This window comes from Hemiscyllium ocellatum, chromosome 32, assembly GCF_020745735.1.
Source record: "Hemiscyllium ocellatum isolate sHemOce1 chromosome 32, sHemOce1.pat.X.cur, whole genome shotgun sequence".
Taxonomy (NCBI): Eukaryota; Metazoa; Chordata; class Chondrichthyes; order Orectolobiformes; family Hemiscylliidae; genus Hemiscyllium; species Hemiscyllium ocellatum.
The window spans coordinates 21,914,662-21,937,674 of record NC_083432.1 but is presented as its reverse complement, the minus strand read 5'-3'; the positions used below and the strand labels follow the sequence as shown (position 1 = coordinate 21,937,674).

The following is a 23,013-nucleotide window of genomic DNA, read 5'->3' as shown; positions in this document are numbered from 1 at the left end:
TTGTACTTCCGGAAATATTCTGTTTATTTCATATTTTCCTTATAACTAAATGGAGTTCTTGTGGTGCCTTCTCCAAAATCTCAAGCATCCCTACCTTTGAGACAAAAGCTCCAGATCCAGGATTTGATGACTAAGGAAGGCATGTTCGTAACAGGACCAAACAGGTTGAGTATCAACATTCAGGGTAAAAGGTGAGGTCTGCAGATGCTAGAGATCAGAGCTGAAAATGTGTTGCTGGTTAAAGCACAGCAGGTCAGGCAGCATCCAAGGAACAGGAAATTCGACGTTTCAGGCCAGAGCCCTTCATCATTTTCAGCTATCAACATTCAGGTCCAACTAATGAATAGATAAACTTTCAGTGCAACAGTGGATTGCATCTGTGTCTCTGGTTCAGAAACTCCAGGGCCAAGTACTAACCCAGCATTTGGTAGGCATGCACAAACATTTTTGTTAAGTGGCCAAACGTATCAACTTGTATCTCCTTCCCATGTACAGCAATGACAGGGGGTAAGAACAGAGGGGTTTCTTGGTCAGCCAGACATGGGAAAAGACAATGGAGTCCTTCCCATCATGCCAAGCTACAACATATGTACAAAGGCATAAGTTGACAAGCAACTCAGACTTTCTGGGGGTCCAGTTGACTGGATGGTCAGTGTGGATCAGACTGTGTGCCAACAACTGAGAGATCTATTCCATTTTCAACTGAAGTGGATTTGGGATTCGTGGGGCTGATGATGCTATACATTGGATCTGCCTTTGGATAGAGAACACAAGAAGAAAAGGATGTAATGCCTACCAAATCATGTACAGTACCCGACCCTTTCTTTTAACATAACTCTGATCCTTAACTGGCTCCATTAGCTCTGTTACCCAACTGATGTTCATTTTAAAGGGCAGATTATAAAACTCAAATCCTGGTACCACCCATTATTATCATTTAGCTCTAGACTACTGTGCTACATTGACAAATTGTAACCAGTTCCATATTAGAATAAAGCGTATGGTTTGTGTTGGTGAGTGACACTGTAATGCTTTGTTCTAGTGAGTAAGCTGCCTGATCAATTCCTTTAGTGTGTTCTAAGTAAAGACTATAGTTTTGTGGAGTCAGGGCAACTGCAAAGATTTAAAAATTATGAAGCAAAAGTCTTAGGATTTAAGGCATGTTTTATCTGGGCAAGTACAATAAGTCGGGGAACATCCTGCTCAAGATTCCTCAGTAGCAAAAAAACAAACCCAGATGTCAGTCATCTTAATTCCATGCAAACCATCAACTGTTTTCACTAATCTGAACCTCAAGAAGATAATCTGATTGGCTTCTAAAATTTCAGCTGCTAAACTATGGCACTTTTAAAGAATTGTTCCTTATTTAAGTAAATCAGAGCTGGAGACGCGGCTCTTGTATAATGTTTAGCTGTCTATGGATAAAAGATCCTGGAGTGTCTCAACTTGCGCAAGGAACAGTTTTGAAAATGTCATAACTCATTCAATATGTCACAATGCCTGTCTAACATTGTTTGCTATTGAAGCTCGCTCAACACAATCATTTTTACCGTTTCCACTCCCTGCCAGGATTTTCTGGGAGTTGTTTTATTCAGTGAAGGATGTCATTGCTATGGAATGGAATGCTTTTCAGTTTGACAAAATATAAATAATACAATACAATTGTTAAATATAATACAATAAGATGCCGTGTAAAACTCCCCTCACTCTATCCAACCTCACGACGAATCACACTTGCTTAGTATTTTGGGATTGTGGCCTGATATATCTGGCAGGGATTATATTGTGAAACCATTTTGATAACAAGTTAAATCTAACATCATAAGTTTCTAATGCACCAAATATAAAAAAAAGTATTCCAAAATAATTGAAGTACTTAACCAAATGAGTACTTGCAGTTTTATTGTGTTCTTTTATAAAGAATGGTTTAAACAACGCTGTTGCAGCCTTCTATATTTTACTACTGTGATCGCTCCAAGTCTTCGACTGTTAGAATCTTATTAGCAATATGGTGACATCTATGGCTTTTATGAGTAGGTTTACTCAGATATCATCATTTTATGTCCAGGTGTCAGCACTATTTATCACCTGTGTGCTTCTGTTCTGTGAGACTATACCCTTGACAAGGGATACACTTTCCCTGTATCCACCCCACAGAGCCCTAAAAGTATTTTGTGTGCTTGAATGATATCACCTCTCATTCTCAAAGTCCCAGAAAATAAAGGCTCAGTTTACGAAAACTTTCTTCATTGAAAAATCCTTCCATCTCAGGAATTAGTTGAGGGAAGCTTCATTGCACTCCTTCTCCAGCGAGGATATTTTTCCATGGGTAAGGAGAGCAAAATATACAAAATAATCCAAAATGATTTCACCAAGGCTCTATACAGTTACACATCTTTACTCTCATACTCAATTCCTCTTTCAATAAAACCAACACCATTTGCTTTCTTAAATGCTTACAGTACTTGCATGTTAACTTTTGGCGATTCCAACAAGCAAATTCAAACACCTTTGACGTTCTCCCCTTTCCTGTCAAAGTGAATGTCCTCCTATTTTTCGACATTGTATTCCATCTGCCAAATTTGTGTCCACTCACATCGACTCATGGAACCCCTTTGAAGCATTTCTGTATCCACCTCACAACTCACACTTCCACATGGTTTTCTGTCATCTGCAAATTTGGAAATTGTGTTCCTATCCTCATATCCAAATCATTGATGCGACTATCTGGGGTTTCTCTCAGAGGTTTTCTGAGTTCTCATGCTCTCTTTAACCAAACTCACCTCATTAACCATCTACCCTGACCCTATGGTGCCTAAATGTAGCCCAACGCCTCCATTCACTGTAGCCAGGACAACTTGCCCCTGATGGGATATCCCAGAGTGGACTGGCATCCCTCTCACAGACACCATCTTGAAAAAGCCATTGTCCATCCAGACAAAAACCATCAGTATGGAGCTGGCCTGCACGTTTCCTGATATATGCCCCAGAAAAAGTTGACATGGGAAATTTGGCACCCCGTTTTGTAAGCAGGGACCTGGAGGTCCAGTTTGATGGGGTGGTACAGAGGTGGGACATCCTCTTCCCCTACAACATGCAAAAGAGGCCACAGCATCAGACCATGCCAGCCTGGGCAATGCCATCTCAACCATTTGGAGGAATGCACAACAATGTAGGAAGAAGGTCAATGACTGTAACCATCTCCCACCAAGACTCATGGTGTACCACTCTCACTGTTGCCTACAGCATCTTCACTCCCTCACTGTCACCTTACCAACCCAGACACCATTAACCAGAAACATCCTCTGTTCTGTCTTTGACTTGCTCAGCACAGCTCCCCACCAAACATAGCAGCTCCCTTAATACCTGCCTCTCTCACATTCCAAGAAGACAACAGGCAACAAGAAGGCAGAAAAAGTCTAGATGATTGGTGAGCTGCCCAGCATTTGGCTCCTCACCTCATGAGGAGAGGATGCCTACTCCGACCATGCTCAAACCACTGGACTGCTATTGGATGCTGCCTTTCACTTAGTAGCTGAGAAGCCCTGACTGAAGTCTGTGTCCCTGGCCTTGACTGAGGACTACTGACAACCATGACAATCTGAACACTCGCACACCTTCCCCTGATAATTTAAAGGGTTCAAGTTGTAAATTTGCTCACTGATCTGGGCGATTTGTTCATCACACGCTCGTAACGTCATCAGTGAGCCCCAGTTAGGGCTTCACTGGAGGCTCACTGATATTACCTAGCATGGTGACGAAACATCTGAGAATAAAACTTCCAGCTCTGCGAGCAAACTTACAACCTGAACCTCAACCAGAGCAACAAATCTTGTCAAAAATCTCAATTTAAAGGGTAACTGAATGGAGTTGGGATGTCTGGACATAATCCCAAAACAATAAACTTCACTGAGTGTGAATTGCCAACTGCTGAAGAATTCAAAGTCATTCACACATAATCTAATTAATTAGTTGGATGGCGACCAAGCCAATCTTTGTACAATGGACCCTGATTAAGATGAATTAGGCAAAAGTGGCTACTGCAGATGCTGGAGATCAGACTCAAGATTAGAGTGATGCTGGAAAAGCACAGCAGGTCAGGCAGCATCTGAGGAGCAAGAAAATCGATGTTTCAGGCAAAGGCCCTTCATCAGGAGGATTTTTGCCTGAAACGTTGGTGTTCCTGCTCCTCAGATGCTGCCTGACCTACTGAGCTTTTCCAGCACCACTCTAATCTTGACCCTGATTAAGACGAATGTAACCAACCATTTATATCTATTCACCTTAAATGATGGGCCTGGAATGAGGTTGAGCTGACCATGGTTTTTTTTAATTGTAGTCTATTTTTCTAATAAATCTGTTCAGAAATGTTATTATACACTTGAACATTTGAACCCAGGCTTCCTGGTTCAGGGATAAGTACTCTCCCTCTGCATTGCAAGAGGGTCCCCAAATGCTATACTCCCCCTCAAGGGATTGAATCCTGGTCTCCCACATGATGGAGGGAAGGGGTGGAGGGGGGTAGATACTAACCACTATACAAATTGCAAGCCTGCTGCAGCTGGTATTCTCAGGTGCTCTCCCATCCAGGTACTTATCAGGCCCAAGTCTGCTTAGCTTCCAAGACCAGACAAGATAGGACATTTTCAAACCATGGTGGGCCAACTGAAAACTGGAAGAATTGCAGATTCTGGAAATCAGAAACAAAAACAGAAGTTGCTGGAAAAGCTCAGCAGGTTTGGCAACATTTGTAGAGAGAAACCAGAGTTAACGCTTCAGGTCCAGTGACACTTCTTCAGAACACCTGAAGGTGTCCGATGTTTGCATGTTTCTGAAGACGGGTCACTGGACCTGTAGCATTAACTCTGATTTCTCTCCACAGATGTTGACAAATCTGCTGAACTTTTCCAGCAATTTCTATGTTTCATAATTAACCAGTTTGTGAAGGAAGTTCATGTGACAACAAATTATTCCTTTGTCTTTTAAGCATCTGTTTTGCCAAGCTCAGGAAGAAACCTGGTAGACCTTGGGTGGCTAACAGCAAGAGGAAGACCTACAGTCTTTCTCCGTAAGCTCTGTGCCCTGCCTGTAGCTAACTATCCAGATGCAGTATCTTGAACATAAACCAAGCAGCTGCTGGCTCCAAACAAAATGACAGGGATCAAGGATTAATGTTTTTAACTGTCTTCATGCAGAATCTTGTACACCCAAAATTGTCAAAGTGATAAATCTACAGCATCTACATGTGACTGACTTTCTTTCAGTTTTGTAAAAGATTAAACCAATTCCCTCTTTGGAACTTATTTGTGTGTATATGCATGCACCTCTTGATTGCATGTGAGTGAGGATGAGGAGATTTTTAACAATTATTTCTAAATGTTGGTTGTTAAGTACAATACTACCTCCTCTGCTTTTAGACTTACAAAAAAGTCTGTTTGCATGTGCCTTTTAGAGTCAAAGCATTTAAACAGATGATACAAAACCATGAGCATTACTGAAAAAGAACAATTTTGTCAAAGCTTTTCCTCTTGCAGATTATTCTGATGAGTTTAAGAAATAGTAGAGTAAAGGGAAAGCAGTATTCATATTGTGTTCAGTGTTCAAGATGAGAATGCTATTTGTTGGCAGTCTGATTAGAGCCTATCTATGCTATAGCTACTGAATCCCCTTTAAATAGCCTTTTAGCTCCATTCTCAAGAAACCCCTAATAATTTTATTAATTTTCCCTTCATAAATCATGTTGGCTTTGTCTGAACATACTGTGATTTTCTAAACGCATTGCTTAGACTCCTTTAAAAACAGACTATAGTGCTTTGCCAATGATTGGGAATGATAGTGTCAGGCAAACTGACCTGTAGATCAGCATAATTTTTCTCTCTTTTCTTGATTGGTGGCATAATATTTGCTAACTGGACAGGAGCTTTGTCAACTCAGTCCTGACATTTGCTCTTACTGCAGCTATCTCTTTTTAAATCCTCAAACGGGAGCCCTCGAGTTCTGGGGTTTTATCAGATTTTAGTGTAAAGCTTCTCAATCATTTTTCTTCTGTTGGTATTAATTACCTTAAGTCCTCAATCTTTTCACCACATAAATTATCAGTTACTTTTAGTATATAATGTAAGTCTTCTACTGTGAAGATAAACACAAACTACTTGCTCAATGTCAGTGCCATTTTTTCATTCACACATGATTATTTCTTCCAAAGGGACCCAACATTTACTTGAGCTAAACTTTTTCTTTTTCATACATTTGTTCATACAAGCTGCAAGTCATTCTGCTATAGCACGACAATTGCCTTCCTCTGCAACCCTGCGCCATAGAAAATCACAGTATAGAAAACCACGATGAAAATTCACGCTGTAAAAGATCATTATGGAAAATTGCTATACTCATTCAGTAGAAAGTTTGCATGATCCAAACAGCGTCCACAATTCGTCAATCGCAGTATGGCCAATTCATGTTGATGAAGCTCGTGTTATAACAGAATGACCCGTGTGCTTGCATTGTTGACTAATTTCCTCATATTTCACAACTTTCCTTCTTATCAATCTTTTGATGGCCCTTTGCTGGTTTCAAAGTATTCCCAATCCTCAGATTTACTACTATGCTTGGAAGATTGTAAGCCTCTTTAAATCTAAAACTATTCTTAATCTCCTTAGGCACCCACGGATGGATATCTCTGGTTAAGTTCTTATTCGTCAATTAAATATATTCTTCTTGAATATTTAGAATTGTTTTTAAGTACTTCCCATTGTTTCTTCACTACTATATTTTTTAGGAGAAAGTGAGGACTGCAGATGCTGGAGATCAGAGTTGAGAGTGGGGTGTTGGAAATGCATAGGAGGTCAGGCAGCAACTGAGGAGCAGGAGAATCAGGCAAGAGGCCTTCATCAGGAGTGAGGTTTGTGAACTGAGGGGGCGGAGAGATAAATGGAGGGGGTTGGGGCTGGAGGGAAGGTAGCTGAGAGTGTGATAGGTAGACAGAGGTGGAGGTAATGGTGATTGGTCAGAGAGGAGGGTGGAGCAGATAGATGGGAAGGAGATGGACAGGTAGGACAGGTCATGAAGGTGGTAACCTTTAATCTATTTACTACTAACCAACTCTTCTCATTTCCATACAATTGTTTGATTTTATGATTCTTGTTTGTATCAAGTATGTTACTCACAAAATTGATATGGAATTCAGGGATTTCTATTTCCCAGTGAATTTTTTATAGCGACATTATTAATTCTGACTCATTTGACAATACTAGATTTGGAATAGAGTCATAGAGATGTACGGCACGGAAACAGACCATTCGGCCCAACTTGTTTTTGCCAACCAGATATCTCAACCCAATCTAGTCCCATCTGCCAGCACCCAGCCCATATCCCTCCAAACCCTTCCTATTCATATACCCATCCAGATGCCTTGTAAATGTTGCAATTGTATTTCCCTCCACCACTTCCTCTGGCAGCTCATTCCATACACGTACAACCTCTGCGTGAAAAAGTTGCCTCTTAGGTCTCTTTTATATCTTTCCCCTCTTCCCTAAACCTATGCCCTCTAGTTCTGGACTCCCCCACCCCAGGGAAGAGACTATGTCTACTTATCCTATCCATGCTCCTCATGATATTATAAACCTCTATAAGGTCACCCCTCAGCCTCCGACGCTCCAGGGAAAACAGCCCTAGCCTCTTCAACCTCTTCCTATAGCTTAGATCCTCCAACCTGGCAGCATCCTTAGGCCTTCATTCTAATTAATTTCACAATATATTGCTTCAGGAAGTTCATCATCCAAATTATCTTTGCCAATTTGAAAGCTGGAGCCTACCTGAAGATTAAAGACACCCACATTAATACACTGTGCTTATTACATGCTCTACTAATGTCATGTTTAATATATTGCTGAATGGTGGAACTATTGTTAGAGAGCCTATAATTTAGTCCCACCAACAATTTTGGACTCCTGCTATCTCAACTCACCACTTCTTGTTGGATATTTTCAATTCTTTTTCATTTAGATAACAAAATCATATTTCCTTCCCTGAGAGTCTGCTGCTTTATACAAACCAGCAATTTAAGAAATTAAAAAAGAGAGCCAATGTGTCTTACTGAATGTTTTTCACCTGAAGAACTCAGTGTCACTATATAGTACCAGAACAATTGTGTGGTCCCAATCGCACATCAGTGCTGCAGCAGATATGATTTTATCTGGAACTCCACATGCCTTAAGAATTTTGAGCATTTGCGATGGTATAGTATCAAAAGCCTTCTTAAAATTCAGAGATGTAGTAACATGGAATAGTCCATTTTCTTAGGCTTGTTGCAGCACGCTAATATTGTCTCAAGTCAACACAAACCTAGATTCAAATGCCTTCTGTCTGTATTCGCTATAAGTCAATGACACTCAATGGAATGTATTTGCCAGTGAGCCATCAGATAACAAACATCGAATCACCTTCATTCATTCTTAGATATGTACAACAGATTTCTTCTGTCAATCTGATGATAGTTAAGAAAACTGATTTTTCTAAACACTGAATAGTTCTTCCACACCTTCAGAATGCTAAATCTACTGATCAGTTCTTGCCGGTTGGAATATTCCTTTACCGTGAGTTTCAAACAGGTCTGTAGTACTGTACGATCAGGAAAGTGAACTGTGCTACTATAATAAAGTTCAAGAGTGCATGAAGGCATTTAAGGGGCAATATCCATTGGCCTTCAGGCAGTTTTCAGAAGACAATTACAACATAATTTGGAACAAAAGATAGGGTGAAATGCTTTGTCAGATTCATGTGCATAGAACATATGTTGTTACTTTTGTAATGAACTCTAATTTCAAATTTAAGTTTCAGAAAGGCTAGTCATAAACTATGCATGAGTAAAGGAGTTTGAGATTAAAGATTTTATCTAATTTCATTTGGTAGGTCTAGATTATTGCTTGATTTGTTTTATCTCTTTACAAAGCTTCCTGTCTCCAAATTAGAATGGTGGTAGGCTATAAAGGCAATAGATTATATTTGTTTCATATGTACATCAAAGTGAGCAATGTTCATCTTGGCAAATGAAACATTTCCCTATTTCTGGAAGGAATTTTCAGCATTAAGTAATTCCACATCAGGTACATTACAACCAACCATAGAGCAAAGCACTCACAAGCAATGTGCTCAGCTCTACCGTAAGAGCACAATTTAGTAATTCCCAAAATGACATTTTTCATTTCTCATGACAACTATCCTCAAGGTTCTTGAGCAAGTTAGTATTAAATCAAGGTAGCTTTGCATTGCACTTGCAAGTCCATACGTTGAAATTTCTCAATAAGCTTTCACAAAGCAATATAACTGATAGCAGTGACATCACAAGGTAGCCTTCACCTCATATAATTAATTTGATTCAAACTGTGCTCACCTTCCACCCTATCAACCTTCGCTTAAACCAAATCATCTGCCGACATTTCTGCCACCTCCAAACGGACCCCACCACCAGGGATATATTTCCCTCCCCACCTCTTTCCGCCTTCCGCAAAAACTGTTCCCTCCGTGACTACCTGGTCAGGTCCACGCCCACCTACAACCCACCCTCCCATCCTGGCACCTTCCCCTGCCACTGCAGGAATTGCAAAACCTGCGCCCACACCTCCTCCCTCACCGCTATCCAAGGCCCCAAAGGACCCTTCCACATCTATCAAAGTTTTACCTGCACATTCACCAATATCATTTACTGTATCCGTTGCTCCCGATGCGGTCTCCTCTACATTGGGGAGACTGGATGCCTCCTAGCAGAGCACTTTAGGGAACATCTCTGGGACACATGCACCAATTAATTACACCATCCCGTGGCCCAACATTTCAACTCTCCCTCCCACTCTGCCGAGGACATGGAGGTCCTGGGCCTCCTTCACCGCCACTCCCTCACCACCAGACGCCTGGAGGAAAAACGCCTCATCTTCCGCCTCGGAACACTTCAACCCCAAGGCATCAATGTGGACTTCAACAGTTTCCTCATTTCCTCTTCCCACACCTCACCCCAGTTCCTAACTTCCAGCTCAGCACTTTCCCCATGACTTGTCCTACCTGCCTATCTTCTTTTCCACCTATCCACTCCACCCTCCCCCCTAACCTATCACCTTCATCCCCCCCCCCCCCATTCACCCATTATACTCTATGCTTTACCCCCACCCCCACCCTCCTCTCACTTATCTCTCCACCATTCAGGCTCTCTGCCTGTATTCCTAATGAAGGGTTTTTGTCTGAAATGTAGATCTTACTAATCCTCGGATGTTATGTGAACTGCTGTGCTTTTCCAGCACCACTCTAATCTAGACTCTGGTTTCCAGCATCTGCAGTCATTGTTTTTACCCTTGATTCAAACTGTGCCTATTCACCTCAGGAACAATGTGTTAAGTCATTCCAACAATGATAAATCTTACCTCACAGACTTCACATCAACATTTTCCATTATAAAATCTTCTTTTTTAGAGTTGTACAGGAAACAACCCAGATGGAAACTTGTCACATTGGAATTATTTTAAAGGTGATGCAGTACCACCATGTTTACAAGGGTGGATTTACAGTGAGACTAGTTTAAATAGCAAGTTTTCATGATGGATGTGGACACTCATGTTTAACAGTGATAATGATAAAATTCAGATAGAATGGCTTTAAACTGGGAAATGAATTAATGCCGGCACCTCTTAGTTCAATTATTCCCAGTCCATTAACCATGCTTCAATTGAAGTCACATTGGCTTTGTGTAATATTAACGGACATTAATATATAGAACACGAGATGTATATTGGACTGTTGGATCTACTCTGACCAGTAATAAGTACTTTATGAGGTACGGCAGGTGATTAAATGATAAATAGAACATTGACATTTATTGCAAGGCAAATGGAATGTAAGAGTATAAAAATTTTACTGCAGTATTACAGGGCCCTGGTGAGGCTACATGTGGTATATTGTTTACAATCTTTATTTCCTTATTTTAAAGAAAAGGATATAATGGCATTACAAGCAATTCAGAGCAGGTTCACTAGAATCATTCCTTCAAAGAAGGGCTCACCTTGTGAAGGGCACGCATTGAGCCTTTATTCACAGAGTTTCGAAGAATGAACAGTGATCTTATTGAGACATACAAAAAAGTGAAGGAATTTGACAGAGTGAATTGTGAGAGGATGCAGCCCCTTTTCGGAAAGATTAGAACTCAGCGATACAAGAATAGGTGGCTTCACGTTTAAGTTTGATGTGAATATTATTTCTCTCAGATAGAGCAGTCCACAGATTGAGACTTTCTTGGTAAAAACTGGAGAGGGAGTTATTCAAGGCTGAATAGGACAGATTATTTATTGACCAGTAAGTCAAGGGTGATGGGGCCGGCGGGGGGGGGGGGGGTGGCAGATAGGAACATGGACCTGAGACTACAATCAGATCTGTTTTGATCTTATTAAATGGTGGAACAAGCTTAAAAGGCCAAATGAACTACTCCTACAGTCCAATAAAATATTTGTGGGAAGAAGTTTGTATTGTAGTGATTCCATGAAGACTTGTGTCAATTCCCCAGAAGCAGACACAGCTACCTGTGCAACCATGTAAGATTCTTTTTTTTTGATATTCTTGAAGAACTTTGTAGATTATGTAGGAAGAGCCTACAACATTGCCTGTCTCCAGGGAATCAACCTAGTCCATGGAACATTAGAAAGGCCTATAACCTCTTCCATCAGGCAGAAGATAACAGAAGCTGGTTCAGGAACATTTCTTCCCAGCCGTTATTAGACTGATTAATGGACTTTGTAACCTCAATAAGCAATGTAATCTGTGTATCTCTGTCTAAGTCTTTTTGATCTGTCCATCGTTGCTTACTATGATCTGCCTGTACTGCTCATAAACAAAGCTTTTCACCGTACATCGGTACACTTGACAATAAATAAATCAGATCAAATTGAAACAGCACCAAGCAAACACATTTCTCTCCTACATTGTTCAATCTTGGAATGTAAGATGGTTTTAGTCAGGTATTTACTATCCTAAGTGCAGTAGAAAAGCTAATGTAGAAATTATTTTATGCTAGACCACTCTGTAAAACAAGACAACTTGGAGAAAAATATTGAATAATAAATTCAGGGCTGGCATAAGCATGCACATTATATTAAAGGAAATAACACATGGAGTAGTTTACTGGACACGGTAATGAAGGTTTAACCTTTGGAGTCTTTCAATAGGCAGTTGGATACTACAATGGAGCTCTATAGGTCACCATGGAAGGAATAGCAATATAGGCCAAAGGTACCCTTTGCACGTTGGCAGAGTCTGTATGGGGTTGTTCTGCACATTTCGTGAACATGAATTCACTATAACGCAATTGATGAATTGGGATGTAGTTTTTAAAGTGTGAACCTATAAATCGTGCGTTGGTTGTAACGTGGTTACATCACCAACACTTTAAGCACTGCTTGAAAGCACGATTTTTCTATAACACGGGGTTACACAAGAATGCAACCATAACAGTATAGATGAACTACCTGTATTCATTTTAGTGACCATGCACAACTTAGAAACATAGAATTCCTACAATGCAGAAAGAGGCTATACAACCTACGAAGTCTACACCAATCCTCTGAACAGTATCCCAGCCAGACTCAGTCCCAGACCCTTGACCTCTGCCGGTAACCCTGCACTTCCCATGACTAATCCACCTAACCTTCACATCCCTGGACACTATGTGCAATTTAGCATGGCCAATCCACCTAACCTGCACATCTTTGGGAACACCCAGTGGAAACCTACGCTGACACGGGGAGAATGTACACAGTCTACACAGACACTCACCCAAGACTGGAATTAAACCCAGGCCCCTGTGAGGCAGCTGTGTGAACTACTGTGCCACCATACCACCCCCTTTCAAACCAGGTGATAAAATTATTTATAACCACCTGTGTAATCTAGTTTAAAAGCTTCTTTTTCAAGATGTACAAGAAAAATTACATTTCTTTTTGAATTGCATGCTATTAACCTAGGGGGTTTTTTGTATTATTTTGTATAAGTACCAGCATATATGTTTCTGAACAATTATGTTGCTTGAATATGAACTGCATTAACTTCATCCTTGTCTTTTTAAAGTTGTAACATTTTTCTCAGTCAAAACTTTACTCAAAGTGTCAAAGGCGGTATGGTATTTAAAGAAATGAGAAAATAAAGAAATAGCTTTTATTGGTTTGTGTACAGTCTGTGATTAGCAAGATGTGATAGTCCAGACCGTGAAACATATTAGTGTCATGTTTTGTACTCTTCATTTGTTCTGTTTGAATTCAGATGTATATGTTCACGAAAACTGCTGTTATCTCATTGGAGCCAAAACATTGGATTGGGAAAGTAAAGTCTGTTGGAATCTCCAATTTTAAATTAATTCAGATTAATTCAGGTGGGTCCAAAGGAGAAAAATCAATTGTTTAGGCTTTCCTTAATTCAATCATAGGAAAAAAAGCCTGAAAGGTAAAGAGCACAACAGTTATAGGGTGCCTAGGAAATACTAGCCTTAGTTCTAAAAATTGGACAATTGTATAGTGCGCCAAGGTTTGTCTGAAACAGAACTTAGAGCATTACGATACAGTATTAACAACCATTGCACCTTCCTATCCCCACTATATCTCAAATTATTTGTAATTCTAAGCTTCACTTGTTTTCATATTCAATGTATCCTGGCATATTATTGCTTTCCAGGACCTTTTACTGCTTGTTGCTTGAAATGGAATGATGCCTAGCCCCAGTACACATCCCTGCATCTCATCATAAATGTAATGACTGCCGTTCCAATTGAAAAACTGCAGTGTTCTACCCATAACTGGGAACATCACTATTAAAATGTTAGTGTGCTGTTAATAATATAGCTGATAGATTTGCTTTGGTGATTTCCACTAAACCTTCATTCCTAGACTAACACCATAAATCTGGAAAAAAAGACAGTCCCACAGAACTTTATCACACCTCATGAAGTATGTCTTCATGTTTTGCTTGGCTACATTATACTCACTGCATTTCTAATTCAGTGTGTGAAATGCAATAAACAACGTTGCTGCTGAACAGTCTAATAATGGCGACCAGTGATGGGATGCCAATTGGACTTGAAGTTACTTCGTTGTTTCTGGATAAAAATTCGGAAACACCCTGGTTAACAGCATTTTGGATCACAGTGATCAAAGGAAAAAAAAATCATCACTACCTTTTTAAGAGAAACTAAGAATGGAAAGAAAATATTGGTTTTAGTGCACAAAGTGCACTAGCTTCAATGAACACTCAATAAAGCTCCACAGACAGTAACACGATGAATGATGAGTGTAATTACTTTTGGTGGAGTTAAGTGAATGTTTCCAAAGAGCTTTTGTTAAATTAGACTATTACAACAGGCAGAATGTGGTCGCACATTCATGATTCATTTGAGAGATGGTGCCTCCGACAATTTAAGGCTATCCTTCTCTCTCTACTGGAATCTGAATTTAGAATGCATATTGCAGCAAGAATTTCGCCAAATAAGTTCAATTCAGATAAATGCAAGGTGCTGCATTTTGGGAAAGCAAATCTTCGCAGGACTTATTTACTTAATGGTGAGGTCCTAGGAAGTGTTGCTGAACAAAGAGACTTTGGAGTACAGGTTCGTAGCTCCTTGAAAGTGGAGTGACAGGTGGATAGGATAGTGAAGGAGGCATTCGGTTTGCTTTCCATTATTGAGCAACAATGGAATAATACAATTGTCCAATTTGTAGAACTAAGGCTAGTATTTCCTAGGCACCCCATAATTGGTGCGCTCTTTACCTTTCAGGTTCCTTTTCCCTATGATTGAATTGAGGAAAGCCTAAACAGTTGATTTTTCTCCTTTGGACCCACATGAATTAATCTGAATTAATTTAAAATTGGAGATTCCAACAGACTTTAATTTCCCAATCCAATGTTTTGGCAACAATGAGATAACAGCAGTTTTCGTGAACATACACATCTGAATTCAAACAGAACAAATGAAGAATACAAAACATGACACTAATACGTTTCACAATCTGGACTGTCATGTCTTGCTAATCACAGACTGTACACAGAAATCAATAAAAGCTATTTCTTCATTTTCTCATTTCTTGAAATACCATACCGCCTTTGACACTTTGAGTAAATTTCTGACTGAGAGAAAAGTTACAACTTTAAAAAGACAAGGATGAAGTTAATGCAGTTCACATTCAAGCAACATAATTGTTCAGAGTATTGACCACAGGAGTTGGGATGTCATGTTGCGGCTGTACAGGACATTAGGCCGCTGTTGGAATATTGCATGCAATTCTGGTCTCCTTCCTATCGGAGAATGTTGCGAAACGTGAAAGGACTCAGAAAAGATTTACAAGGATGTTGCCAAGGTTGGAGGATTTGACCAATAGGGAGAGGTTGAATAGGCTGGGGCTGTTTTCCCCGGAGCGTCAGAGGCTGAGGGGTGACCTTACAGACGTTTACAAAATCATGAGGGGCATAGATAAGATAAATAGACAAAGTCTTTTCCCTGGGGTGGGGGAGTCCAGAACAAGAGGGCATAGGTTTAGGGTGAGAGGGCAAGACATAAAAGAGACCTACGGGGCAACTTTTTCAGGTAGAGGGTGATACGGGTATGGAATGAGCTGCCAGTGGAAGTGGTGGAGGCTGGTACAATTGCAATATTTAAATGGCATCTGGATGGGTATATGAATGGGAAGGGTTTAGAGGGATATGGGTCAGGTGCTGGCAGTTGGGACTAGATTGGGTTGGGATATCTGGTCGGCATGGACGAGTTGGACCGAAGGGTCTGTTTCTCTGCTGTACATCTCTATGACTCTAAGTCAAACTGAGACTGAACAATATCCAATCAAGAGGAATTGATGAGCTGTAAACACTTGTGAATTAGGAGCTAAAAATAAACTTAGCTTCCACACTTTTCCAGCCCACTACATGTGTATGAGTGTTGGAGTTTTGAATGGACCTGTCCGTGAGCTAGGATATTGATTTAGATAGCTATAATGCTTACAGCTTCAGACCTTAAATTATTTGTTTTCTATCAGTTGGGACGGGACCTGCCTTCGCAGCTGTAGGCAGATGCAGATTCTGTTATATCAAACCAGTGCTAACAGTGGTCCCCATGAATTTCAAAGCATGGATTTTTAAAATATTCTTGCCAAGAACTATTCCATGGGGCAGAAGTTAAATTCTGTGTAATTTTGTCAGTAATCTAACTTCATTACTTTAAATTATCATCTGAAAGTTGATAAGTAGGAGATGGCATGTCTGTTAAGAAGAGATTAAGGTTAACCTCTGCTGTTCTACCATCAATCTTTTCAGGAATCTCAACTGAATAAACTCTCATGACCAAAGCCAATGATGTGCAGCATCCACCCCAAACTATCAGCAAAAATCCTGGAAAATAGTGCAATTCCATGTAACAAAAACACAATTTGACTTATGAAAAGCAGGCAATAAAGGTCAGCTATTTCTGGCCTGTAATGTTTATATTAAAATCCTGTTGGCTTTCATGAATCTAACTGACCCAAACAGCATCTTTCTCCTTACTGCCCACTTCATGCCCCCTTGTTCTTTATGGTATCTGCTTCCCTTGACTTCTCTGCCCCTTTTCAATCGCTTTCTCAACTCACTGCTTCCCATTCAATGACCACAACCCTACTCCCTCACTGCTTCCTTCTCACTAAGCACAGCTTTAATCCTCGTTCGTAGAAAGGACTTGGGAGAGACACAGGAGGGAGGCAGTGAGCAGAAGCAAAAGAGTGGGGTTCAGTAAGGCAAGTGGCAGCCAACAAGAGGGTAAGGAGAGACGGCAAGTGGGAGGGAGTGAGTTGGCCAAGATGGGAAGAGAGTTGAGGGTGAAGCAAAAGGTTTGGAAAAAGCAACAAGTGAAACAACGGGGTCTTTAAAAAACAGGATGAGCACATGCAGTTACAATACAATTGGTGAACATGAAAGGGGGGCAATATCGACAGCTAAGTTATGTTACAATCCATACAAAAATGAAACTGTGCTATTGGAAAATCCTTTAAACTATACCTGTATCAGTTAGCTGAATGGCTGGTTTGCAAGGTAGAGTGATGCCAAAAGCATGGGTTCAATTCCTGACTTGGCTGATGATACCATGAATGGCCCTCCTTCTCAAGCCGTCCCCTCATCTTGAGTGTGGTGGCTGTCAGCTTAAACTGCCACCAGTTGTTTTCCCCTAATAGGAGAGCAACCAGTTGCCTGGTAGGACTGTGGGAACTTTACCTTTTTACCTATATTTAAATAGGATTTTCCACCCCATGTGAAGTATTTTGATCTCATTTCCAACCCTACTCATGCATTCATAAAAGTAGTTGCTCTTAATCGAGTGCAGTGAACAAAATGACCCAGCAATTAGGTCAGTTAGATTATTGTATTTTTGTGGAAAATTTGTATCTTGTTTAAATGGGGACTTAATTGGGCAGCATTAAAAGGACATGGCAACTATCGAGAGATGAGAGTGTGACACTGGAAAAGCACAGCAGGACTGGCAGCATCTGAGGAGCAGGAGAATCGATGTTTCGAGCAAGAGCCCTTCATCAAGGTGAATTCCTGATGAAGAACTCATGCCCGAAATGTCGATTCTCCTGCTCCTCGGATGCTGCCTGACCTGCTGTGCTTTTCCAGCACCACACTCTCGACCCTGATCTCCAGCATCGGCAGCCCTCATTTACTTTTAACTACAGAGAGCCTCCAAGTGTTATTAAATGCAATAGCTGAACAGGCATACATTTTATTTCTAATTAAACTTTTCTTGCCATTGACATCCTAGAATCAATTTGCAGTCAATCAGCAAAATTGCTGATTGTTTTCTTTGTAAATCCTCCTGTCATTTTCAAAAACTCTAAAGAGATCAAGCAATAGAATTCACTGAAGATGGTGAATTTCTGGAATCAACCAATTGTGAACATGAATAGTCGCACAGCTCTTTAATCAGAACACAACTGGTGGTAAAGCCAGCATTGGTTACTAACAACAGGAAAAGCTAACCACAAGCCCACTTAATCTGAGCTGTAGGATTTATAACTCAATAGGAACATCTGTCTTTTATTAACAACTTAAAATCAGATGAGGTATAATCTTGAATTGATTGACCAGAAGGGACTAGTTTACAGCAAAAACCTTAACAGCTACCACAGGGGGAATCATTTTAGGAATGCATTTTCAATTCAAACTTGTAATGTGACCATTGTGTTCTGGTATTACAATGTCTGATCATGCTGATTCTATTTCTGAACAGAAGGTTTATCAATTATAATGAACTCTGAGGGCTCTTGTGGCACAGTGGCATTGTCCTCGATTCTTGACCAGAAGGTCTGGGTTCAAGTCCCACCTGCATAAGCTGATTAAAAAAATCTATAATGAACCATGTGGCTGTTCAGATACGAAGATCATTACAAACTCAATCAAAATAGATAAAAGAATGCCTACGTGGGATTTTGCTAGACTAGTTTCAATTGTTTAATTAATTGCCACTGGACTGAACTCCTGACCCAGATATTTAAATAAAGAATGCTGATCAACATGTAAGACCCCCTATTTAATCATATGCTCAACAAACTGTATTTCGACAAGCCATTACCTAGTTTCCACCCAAAGTAGTAGAACTTTCAAAAAATACTTTTTTAATCAACTGTGAGCAGACATAACAGTAAAACTTCACCACATATTTCTTCATTAACTACCTTCCTTAGCGACACCACTGGTAATAAGGGCAACACCTCCCAGCAGCTCAGGAGCAATCATGTTCCAAATTGCCTTCAGGAATTAATTTCCTCATCCCACCTGCCCAACAGAGAGCTAGCTGCAAATTGTGTCAGATATTATAAAATGTGAAATCAATTCAATCTTTGTGAGTTGGAATAGAATAGTGATGTAACCTCAATGACAGGAACTCCCCTTGGGTGCAACCCTTGCCAGGAGTGGAGACTTTACCTTGCAGTCTTCATGCTTATTTTCCAAGTTGTCCATCCCATTCTTCGCCAGAAATGTATTCAACTTTTATTTTGTGAGCACTAACATCTCTACAGGAGGACCTGTGCCCCGTCATATAAATGTATTTGCAAAAGGTCAGATCGGATGGGGTGGAGGCAATAGATATAACAGGTTATCTTTAATATTCACTCCACCATGCTTATAGATGACTTTGATCAACCAGATATATTCTGAAGAACTGAATTGAGTTTGATGTTTCTGAGCACTCCAGTGGCATGATTTTGGTGAATAATAAACCAACGATTTTCAGTAAAATTTGGTTCATAATCTCTGCTGAATGTTAGATCACAATTCAGAAGTCAGTAAGGTCATTTTAGACGGTCGACTTTTGTTTGATATCTTTTCTGTGAAACACCTTGAGGGATTTTGCTGCAATAAAGGCACTATACTAATACATTTTGTCATTATGGTCTTAATTTCAGGCCAAAAAATCCATTGGACATGTATTCCTGAGATTTTTTAAAAGATGTGAGGGCGGATGTGTTCAATGGCAACTCACAGCCACCCCTAACACTGAGAAAACATATCCCTTCACTGCCAATGAGCTTATTAAGACAGAAGCTGAGAAATTCGCCAATATTTTGCTTATCATGACCTTGATGCTGGTGTCACAGACCTCCTGAAGCTTCTGGGTCCAAAGAATCACCAGCCAAGCCCTATTACTTGGAAGGTCCAGCAAAAAGAAAACATCTGGAGCATTTTGTACAGGGTCAGTGTATGGAGGGCTTGGCATTAGGGGTGTCCTTCAAAGGTATCTTACTCTTGTCCTCAATCCATGTCATAGTTTGCCTCCAGATTAGGGTAACTGGTCGATCTCTCCACCCTACCCAGCAGGCAAGTTGCCCTGATTTCCCAGTCAGAACACTGACCACCTTTCTCACTGAACCAGGAGGGCAGATACTCAGGGAGGGGACATGTTCAGTCCCTTAAATGACCATTCATTAACTATTTAAGGTCATTCATTGGTCTTCAAATCTCAAGTACTTTATGTTTCTTAATTTTATTGCTCTCACCAAATCTACCATACAATTGTACATCCAGCAATGAGGTGTCTACAAATATCTATATGTTGCCAATCTAAATGCATCCATCTGTGCCAGTTTAACAATGTTATACGGAACGGAAACAGACCCTTTGGTCCAACTTGTCTATGCCGACCAGATATGCCAAACCGATCTAGTCCCATTTACCAGTATTTGGCCCATATACCCATTCAGATGCCTTTAAATGTCATAATTGTACCAATCTCCACCACTTCCTCTGGCAGCTCATTCTCTACACTGCTCAACCAGCAGCAAATCTGACCTGAAAATGCTTTCAGTTACTTACAAACATTCCTGAAGCTATGGTTGGCTTGAGCTAATTTTAGTTACACTATAAAGCTGATTAGACTTACAGTGTGGAAACAGGCCCTTCGGCCCAACAAGTCCACACCGACCCGCCGAAGCGAAACCCACCCATACCCCTACATTTACCCCTTACCTAACACTACGGGCAATTTAGCATGGCCAATTCACCTGACCCGCACATCTTTGGACTGTGGGAGGAAACCGGAGCACCCGGAGGAAACCCACGCAGACACGGGGAGAACGTGCAAACTCCACACAGTCAGTCGCCTGAGTCGGGAATTGAACCCGGGTCTCTGGCGCTGTGAGGCAGCAGTGCTAACCACTGTGCCACCGTGCCGCCCACTTGTACAATGTTGACAATTAGATTTTAGATTAGACTTACAGTGTGGAAACAGGCCCTTCGGCCCAACAAGTCCACACCGACCCGCCGAAGCGCAACCCACCCATACCCCTACATTTATCCCTTACCTAACACTACGGGCAATTTAGCTTGGCCAATTCACCTGACCCGCACATCTTTGGACTGTGGGAGGAAACCGGAGCACCCGGAGGAAACCCACGCAGACACGGGGAGAACGTGCAAACTCCACACAGTCAGTCGCCTGAGTCGGGAATTGAACCCGGGTCTACAGGCGCTGTGAGGCAGCAGTGCTAACCACTGTGCCACCGTGCCTGAAAGAGACAATTTATAATAAGCTCCAGTAGATACAACCTTTGAAACATGGACATGCATTACTTTTCAGACTGTTCCTCACGATTAACGAAAGGAGAGGCAAATTTCTCAGCTTAAGTTCAGAATCGTGTATCCTGTATAGCATATCTACATTATTATTTTATCCTTATTGGCAACAAGCTCAACTATTTAAATATGTACAAACTTATAGGCGCATGATTTGAAGTAATTAGAATCTCTCTATCGATTCCTCCTTTTTCTTTAACAGAAAGAGGTCAGGGGACCAAACAAGACTTTCAAAGACCCAGTAGAGGTATGAATGATCTGTTTCTGTTGTAAGCTACCACTTTCTATGGAGTGCGAGTAAAATAGGGATTTAGAAATCCTTTTTTCACTTTGTGATGATAGCCGTGTCATGAAAATAATTAATCACGACGAAACATCTGTGACCTACCTTGGTTCTGTTGTTGCTGCTGCTGCTGCTGCTGCTGTAGTTTCTGCTGTTGCTCCTGTAGGCTCTGACTGTCAACTGAGATTCCACTGTCATTGTGTAGTTTCTCACCCTCTGGAGATGGCGTCTGGTTTACTGTCCTGTTATTGGCTCCCTGCTTGTTTTGCTTACAGCTGTTCCATCTAAGGAAAACAAGCCAAGCAACACAATGAGCTGAGGAACTTTAACATCAACTTCATTGTATAAAAAGGGAAAGAGAGAGAAGGAATAGTTTACAGAGAAGGAAGTGCAAAAGGGACTGGACTCATCCATGTTAGGTAATGGGTGGCACAGTGGTTAGCACTGCTGCCTCACAGTGCCAGAGACCAGAGTTCAATTCCCGCCTCAGGCGACTGACTGTGTGGAGTTTGCACATTCTCCCCGTGTCTGCGTGGGTTTCCGCCGGGTGCTCCGGTTTCCTCCCACAGTACAAAAACGTGCAGGTTAAGTGAATCGGCCATGCTAAATTGCCCGTAGTGTTAGGCGTAGGGGTATGGGTGGGTTGCGGTCCAGCAGGTCGGTGTGGACTTGTTGGGCCGAAGGGCCTGTTTCCACACTGTAGGTAATCTAATCTTAACCAAATCATAAGAAGTTTGGAAACTGTGCTACCAATTCATTTCTCGTGAAAGTACAAAGAGCAACTAAGATGACTGAGCTTTGAAGACAGTTTATATTTGTGGGGATTGCAGTATAAAGGGAGGGAGTCAGCAAGTGCAGAAGAATAGCCTTCAGCTATAGCCTCCTTCCCAAATTTGCATTGCTAAATTAGGAACTGAGTGTCTTTGAAGAAAGCAGTGGGTAGGCTGTCCATAACCATCCAAAGTCTTCAGTTCTTGCTGTACACTTTTCTCCTTATCACTGATACCATCACTGTCACAGGGAACCGCTTGAGTCTGAGCTCAGCTCAGCATCATGTCTGATCCTGAGATAAAGAGTGAATTTTCAGAAAGTCAGAGACTTTGAGGAGCTTTAAAAATGGCGGGGAGGGCCCAGATTGAGATGTCTTGCCCTATTTCTGATAGATCCTATTCTTACAGGTTGGGAAAAGATTTTTTTAAAATTTAATCAAGGACTGTGGACTTTGCTAATTGGGTCATAAGGCCCATTCCTAATTGCCATTGAGAACATGGTGGCCATTACTGACCACAATTGGTGCCCATGTCTTAAGCTGCTGAAGCACTAACCTCAAGAATTCACTCCTTAGATATCTCCAACTCTCAAAATCTCTTGCCCTTCTTAAGACCTATATCTTGAATGAAACATTTGGCTATTTGCCCTAATATCTCCTGATGTGGGCTAACATAACTTTCTTTTTGATAAAGCTCCTGTGAGCATCTCAGGAAAATATTTTTTATGAAATGTAAGCCATTTATATTATTCCGAGTCAGAATGAATAATTTTGGCCCCTGCTGATGCTACCAAGGATACATTTCAGGACCCAGAAAAAGGTCTGTGTGAAAATTCAGGAATTAGTG

The 23,013-nt window shown here is 40.9% G+C and overlaps 1 protein-coding gene across 1 annotated transcript in view; it reads right to left on the bottom strand.

The window, feature by feature from the left end:
- ngfrb (nerve growth factor receptor b) overlaps positions 1 to 23,013 on the bottom strand; it is a 177,060-nt gene that overhangs the window by 14,444 nt on the left and 139,603 nt on the right. Inside the window, exon 5 of the mRNA XM_060848555.1 lies at positions 21,503 to 21,681. Within this exon, the coding sequence (XP_060704538.1) occupies positions 21,503 to 21,681 (179 nt within the window). The remainder of the gene's footprint in view (positions 1 to 21,502; positions 21,682 to 23,013) is intronic.